At 31.9% G+C, this 7,548-nt stretch overlaps 1 protein-coding gene across 1 annotated transcript; it reads left to right on the forward strand.

The window, feature by feature from the left end:
* The first annotated feature begins 679 nt into the window (after nt 1–679).
* LOC144549533 (cytochrome P450 71A1-like) lies at nt 680–2,546 on the forward strand. The gene is made up of 2 exons (XM_078298300.1): nt 680–1,642; nt 1,723–2,546. The coding sequence occupies exons 1-2, from the start codon at nt 722–724 to the stop codon at nt 2,338–2,340; spliced, it is 1,539 nt and encodes a 512-aa protein (XP_078154426.1). The 5' UTR covers nt 680–721; the 3' UTR covers nt 2,341–2,546.
* The last annotated feature ends 5,002 nt before the right edge of the window (nt 2,547–7,548 follow it).

Below are 7,548 nucleotides of genomic sequence, written 5' to 3' on the forward strand. Positions count from 1 at the left end.
GTCTCAACTATATTCCACGTTTTTATCTTTGTTCTCAAAGTTCAAACAGTCGATTCAAACCGCTCAACATGATCTACAGCTTAGAGACCAAATTTTATATATTTTTTAATTTTTTTTTTACTATTTTTTAATAGATACAAAATTGTTGCTTCTAGACCATCTAAAAAATAGTGATGTTTTACCTATCTAAACAAATACTAAATAAAATTTCAAAAAATATAAAATATGATCTCTAAGCACATTCTAATATGGATATTATGTTGAGCGGTTAAGATTATTTTACTTGGTTAAGATTATTTTACTTGCCAATTATTTTACTTGTCCAGAGTTTGGAATTGCTGAATCAATTATTGGTCACAAGGTGTCAAAAATATGTATCGAAAGAGGATATATATATACAGTCGTGAAAAGGAAAAAAATGTCTCATAAATGACATTTTGGCAAATTGATTTTTGCTCCCAAACAAAATCTTTTTTGTCATTATCTGGATATACAGTAGTGCATCTTTCAACACATCATGAAAAAACAAAAATGGGGACTGCTGAAATGTATCATGATTTTGATCATAAAAATTAAAAAAAATTGGGAGGATAAGACTCAATTTTGATAAGCAATGTCATCCTCTTAATTTGTCCTATATATAAGATAATGTGATCAATTATTATAAACGCCCTTATAATAATATATCACATTGGGGAATGAAAATACTTGAGTAACGAAAATGTTCCCTCTTCAAGAAGTGATCTTTACTTTATCACATAATCTGTCACTGCTCTTTATCTCTCTATTATCTATCTTTATACTTTGCTTCAGCATAAAGAGAAGAAACTTCTCAAAAGGCCCCGAAAGCTTGATACCTTCACCTCCAAAGCTTCCATTCATAGGAAACATCCTCCAAATAAGTTCTCTTTACCATCAATCTCTCTATTCACTGTCTTTGAAATATGGGCCGCTCATGCTACTTCATTTCGGTGAAGTACCATGGCTTATTGTTTCATCATCTGATATGGCATGTGCAATCCTGCGGACCCACGACCTCACCTTTGCTACTCGACCTTCTGGTGTCGCCTCTGACATCATCTTTTTTGGTGACTTGGCCTTTGAGCACTATGGTGACGATTGGAGGCAATTGAAAAAGATCTTCACAATCCATTTAATGAGTACCAAGAAGATTGCCTCTTACAAAACAATTAGAGAGGAGGAAGTTGGTAATTTGATTGCAAAGATCGGTGACCATGCCTCCATTTCGAGTGGTGATCCTATAGATTTAAGCAAGCTTTTATTTTCATTCATGAACAATGTAGTTTTTACGGTTGTTTCTGGAAAAATCATGATGGAAGAACAGATGTATGTCATGGTTCGAGAGCTTGTAGAAGAGAGTTTTCATATAATTGGACAATTTAGTATTGGTGATTTGTTTCCTTCTTTGTTTTGGTTAGAAAGGCTTATAGGATTAAGCAGGAGGGCTAAAAGATATAGAAATAAGTGGGCATTGTTGATTCAAGAGGTAATTCAAGCTCATATTAGAAGTGAAGAGAATAATGACGGACACGATAATTTTGTTGCTATTTTACTTTCTTTGAAGAATGATTCAAGCATCAACTTTGACATCACCATGGATCAGATCACGGGGCTACTCGTAGTAAGCATTATTTATTTTCTGTTTTCTTTTTGAGAAAATTTCAAATTATTGAACTTACATATGACAATTAAATTATTCAGGATGCATTCACTGGTGGAATTGATACAACATACATCACCATAGATTGGGCAATGTCAGAGCTTATCAAAAACCCTAAACATATAAAGAAGCTGCAAGAAGAGGTGAGGGGAATAGTAAAGCTTGGTGACATGGTCAGATCAGAAGATTTAGACAAAATGTGTTACCTAAAAGCAGTAATCAAAGAAACCCTACGGCTACATCCTCCTGTCCCTTTGCTTGTTCCAAGGGAATCGATGGAAGAATGCGAAATAAATGGTTTCACAATTCCTAAAGGAACCAAAGTCCTTATCAATGCGTGGGCGATTGCAAGGGAGGCAAAATCTTGGGAGATGCCAGAGGAGTTCATGCCAGAAAGATTCATTGGTAGGCAAGTGGACTACAAGGGCAACGACTTTCAGTTCATCCCGTTTGGAGCAGGACGCAGGATTTGTCCCGGTATATTGTTTGCTACAGTCACAGCAGAGCTTGCATTGGCAAATCTCATACACCGCTTCGATTGGGAGTTGCCGAATGGAATGACAAAGGAGAAGTTCAACATGAGTGAAAAACCAGGATTTACTGTGCATAGGAAGGATGAACTTCGGCTCCTTGTTAAAAATGTTCACACCTCATATTAGACACTGTTAATTATAGTGCTAGTTTGAATCTTGTGATTGGAAATAAAGGCCTAAGGGCAAAAAACTTGGCAAAAAAAAAAAAAAAAAGATTCGGCCTTAATTATTTGGAATAAGCGCGCGGCAGTTTATATAAAACAATATTGGTGGATTAGTTATATGTATATTACACACTTGTTTTGATTTATGTTTTTGAAGGTTCGCTTGTTTGATTTTTACAATAATAAATTTAACTATTTGCAATAACAAATTTAATTATGAATATGTCATTGACATATATATATGTTGGTTTTATCCAGGGCCGGTCCTGAATATTTTGGGGCCCGGGGCGGAAGAAATTTTTGGACCCTTTATATATACCCCTGTTGTAAAAAATGGGCTTAACGGCCTATTATATGTCTGTTTAATTGTTAATGGCTGTCAAATAGTTATGAATACACTTATCGAAGGTCTATTAGTGAATTTTTCCGATTAATTGGCCGATTATTCTCGATTATTCCCAATTATTTCGTTTATTCTCGTTTGATCGTCCGTTTTTTCCGTTTATTCCCATTTATTTTCGTTTATTCCAGTGATTATTTATTTTTACATTGTTTTTTTTTCTGTAACTGTGTGATAGTAAGTTTCATAAACATGTATTGCAATTTTATTTGTACTTGGCTATACATTCAATTTTTTTATATATGTTTTTTCTTCTTACTTATTTTGAATTAATTGATTAATTCCTCTATTATATATATACTATATATTTTTCTTACTTACTGATGTAATTTTTTCAATTAGTACATCATGTTCATATATTAAATTAAGTTGTTATTACAAACTAACTTTAGTGATTTTATGTTGGAATGTTTTATGTCTTTCAAATAATATATTGTTAGTGTTTGAAAATGCTTAATTCTTGAATTTATTTTTTAATTAAATAAATGTGTTACTTACACATGTAAAGTGCGTGTGTATTGTTAAGCGTAGTTTCATGTTATAATAATATAACTAAGTTAAATTAAGTTTATTTGATAAGTTTGATGAGTTAAATAAATTATTTTTTAATAAATTATGAATATATACACATAATTTTAATGAAAATACAAAATTGTCCGCATAATTCTGATTAATCGGCCGCATACTGATTAATTGCTTGACAGTATCCCGTTCGTTCGATAAGCGCATACCGTTATTTACAATACTAATATACACAATTTTTGATTGATATGTAAATAGATCATACCTATTTATAGAAAAGTTTGAACCCTTTGAATATTCAAAGTTTGGGCCCTAATCTTTTATTTATACAGATTAATTTTTTTTAATATATGCAAAATATTTTTGTTTCTTTTGGGGCCCCATAAATCTTGGGGCCCGGGGCGGTCGCCCTGGCTACCCAGCACCAGGGCCGGCCCTGGTTTTATCCTTCGATTTGAATGATATTTGAATTATAAATGTGGACAGAAAATATTACAAGCATCAATAATTTCACACAATACACAGTAAGTGGATTTTAGATGAATTATACGCATAATATTAATTCTATCTATATATTTCATTTTAGAGAAATAATTTTATGAGTATTTAAAGGTTTCTTATTGGATATTATCCGCTTGTTTTGGTAATCTTGTACCAATTCGGCTATGGAGAATTAAACTTCCTTGGCACTACTTGAGCTCTTATGAGTATTTGAAGCCGATTAGACGGGTTTTAGACTTGAGTTCACCAAGGAGCTTGGTGAACTTAAGAACACCCTAGTTCTACTCATGTATATAAACTGTATTAGGAAAAAAAAAATAACAGAGAAAAGATAGTTCTCAGTTCTCACCACTATAATCAAGCAAATTAAGTATCAATGAGTTCACATCTTCGTTTGAAGCCAATTCAATAAGGAACACCCAAGTTTTACTCTCAATAAGAGCCTAAGTGGTACTTGTAAATTAATGCAATTATTAAGTATATATTAGCTGGCTTTATTATAATTGCATCATAATTATGCAAATATGTAATACTGACTAAATAACAACCTGGACAAGCTACAGAACATGACAGGTACTGATGGGTCCTGATAATTTACAGACAGATACACCAAAAGATATCTCGAAACAGACAGAGAGCAAAAGAAAGGGACATGTACAGAACTAAGATTGATCAGATCAGGTGTGTTCCTAAAATAGAGAATTTGATTGGTTCACACATATTCTTGACATTGAAATTACCTTCATTAATTTTATCTTCTCCCTGTCCATAAGGGAAATAAACAATTAAAAATTAGGTTATATATATATATATATATATAGATAGAGAGAGAGAGAGAGGAGAGAACCACTTACACCTTTTTTGGTGACACCGGATTACACCTTACATTTTCAAAGTTTTCAAAGTCCAAACAATTGATCCAAACAATTGATCCAAACCGTTCAACATGATGAATATATTAAAATGTGCTTGCTGATCAACTTTTGTATATTTTTTTTATTTTTTTACTATTTATTAAGTATTTTACAAAAGCACTGTTTTCAAACTATTGAATTTTTGTACCCATATTAATAAATAGTAAAAAAATTGAAAATTTGATCTACAAGCACATTTTAATATATCTATCATGTTGAATGGTTTGAATTGACTGTTTGGACTTTAAAAATGTAGAGTTTAATCCAGTGTTACTAAAAAAAGGTGTAAGTGAATCCCTCCTCATATATATATATATGAGGAGGGATCGAGTTATAACAAAGTTACCACAATTATTTTCTACATTTTCAAAGTCTAAATCGTCAATCCAAACCGTTTAACATGATCTCCACAACATAGTTAGTTATCAGGGAACATATGACAAAAAGGCTCCACAAAAAGATAAATTAATTCACAAATTGAAATCAATCATCTATATTTTAGAGGAGCCCTTTTGGGAATTGTAAATAACATTTTGTTATCAATATATTGCCAGCTGGCTACTTGCCAGCTACTTGTCAGCTGACCTTAAGAAAAAAGAAATCAACCATCATGTGTGCAGAGTGGCAAAAGAAAAGAGAGTGAACAAATTACAACATGAAATCCATGAATTCCAACAACTTCTGAAGAATCACCAGTATCATAACAATGCAACACAGTTCAACGGCTTTGTTGAGCATGGCGTGACCCGTCCGCCATTACACAAGAAGGTTGTGTATAAACAGGTTGAATATCTCGACGTTGGACATGGAAAATGTGGTAAAAAATGATAAATTTGATAAAGCTAACAACTTTGAGAAGAACAAGAATACTCTTTTTATTTTATTTTATTTTTTTATTTTGGAGGAGATTACATAGTGTTGTTTTATACAATAACAATTTAATTACTTTGACTATTATGTTGCCCTTGTTATAGCTGCCACATACAGCTCATATATCTTCCTAATTACAACTGTTTATATATTTCCTTATTTTGTAATATTTTCTCCTTAATTTAATATCTCTAAACAAGGAAATAAATCTAATCAACCTAAACTTCTGCTGGCGCATAAGTGAGCTGCTGGATTGATTGTGGCGCCTTTGACATGTGTATTCCAACAAAAAAAACCCCTAAAAATATTTGAAAAAGGAGATCTATTTTCTTAAATCTGCCGTATTGGTTTTGACATTGCATTGATGTAATGCATATCGAAAAAAATGTCTGTGAGGCCATGGTGGGGATTGAATTTTGCACTGACTATCTAGCCAGTGTAGAAAAATATTGACATTCCTAAACCTCGGCATAAGGTGGATTCCAACACAACAAGAATGAGACACTTTTCGCGAGGATAAAAAAGTGATTTTTTGCGATGTTCAGCCTTTTCTTTTTGCGACGGACGACCGTCGTAAATGCGTTTTTTCCCTCGCAAAAAGTGTCTACTTTGTTGTAGTGCAAGGAGTTAGGAAGCTTGGATTGAAGATCATCGTTCCCACGACACAACTTTCTCAGGCAAAAATTGTAAAAAAGAAAAATCATATTACGGTGTTATTGAAAAAATTTGAGAACTTGATTACATAGTAGTTAGAGTTCCACTATTTCGGTGTAAATGGGTTAAAAATAAGGAGGTGTTAAAGTTGATGCATTTATTATTACCAAGAATGGTATAAAGATGATACATTTATTCTTGAAAATGTCATCGGTACCACTGGTACAACAAGGATGTAATTTCAAAAAGCAATCAATCAAATATCAGGCTATTCAATTGTGTTTTACAAGCTATGCATTTGTATTTATCAATCGTTAATAATTCATACTAATTCACTTCTTTTATATTGTGTTGTGAATTAAAATTATATTGCAGTATTTGACAATATAATTAAATAAGACAAAATACCCTGCTGATTGTTTCTTGCAGTCTGCATCAACATTGATTGAGGCATTCACACAAACCTCTGATAGTTAAGCAGTCACATCCCTGTCAACATGAAGAGACAATATTGACTATGTCCACTATTGTCTGAGTCACGCCACAGGCCGAAATTCCAGGAAAAAAAATAAAAAATGCTGCCTAATATAATTATTTATGTTAATTTGTTCAATATCTATTCTTATTTAATTTTCTTGTTTTTTGAAAGATTATCAGGCGTGTATATTAAAGATATATTATTATTTATATATATATTACTTGTATATGTTGCTGGTTTGTTCTATATATGTTATTTAATGTGTATATATTTCTTTTTGGAGAATTTCTAGTGCTTTCATGTAAAATTTAAACATAGTCAATTTTTTAATAAAAACATCATAATATCTAATATTATAATAAAATCTGAACATTGTTTCTTTTATTCCCATTTATTTATTTAATATTTCATTTAGTTATTTTAAAAATAAAATTGACAAGTATACCCTTCTTCTCTTCTTCTTTATTATGATCTGTCACTACCCACCAGTGGGAGCATTTTTCTTCTTCTTTCTTTCTTTTCTTCCTTTATCTTCTTTAGTCGCTTAATTCTACCGAACACCGGTTCCTTAGCGCTTAATCAAGTTTGTAGTGGCATTGGCATAATTTCAAACTTTAGGATGGCATTTTTCTAAATTCACCATTTTAAAATTTTAAAGTGGCATGAAACCAATTTCCCCTATTTTTAATCCAGAGGTGACCCTTAATGTCATGGCTTCCTTTAGCCCTCCTTTAGAGCCAAAAAGTACAATTGTTTGGACAATTATACCCCCAGCGGCTAGGTTCTTTCCATTTATTTTAATTTTAATTTTTTATTGACCACCTTAATTAT

This window comes from Carex rostrata, chromosome 35 (assembly GCF_964058835.1).
Source record: "Carex rostrata chromosome 35, lpCarRost1.2, whole genome shotgun sequence".
Taxonomy (NCBI): Eukaryota; Viridiplantae; Streptophyta; class Magnoliopsida; order Poales; family Cyperaceae; genus Carex; species Carex rostrata.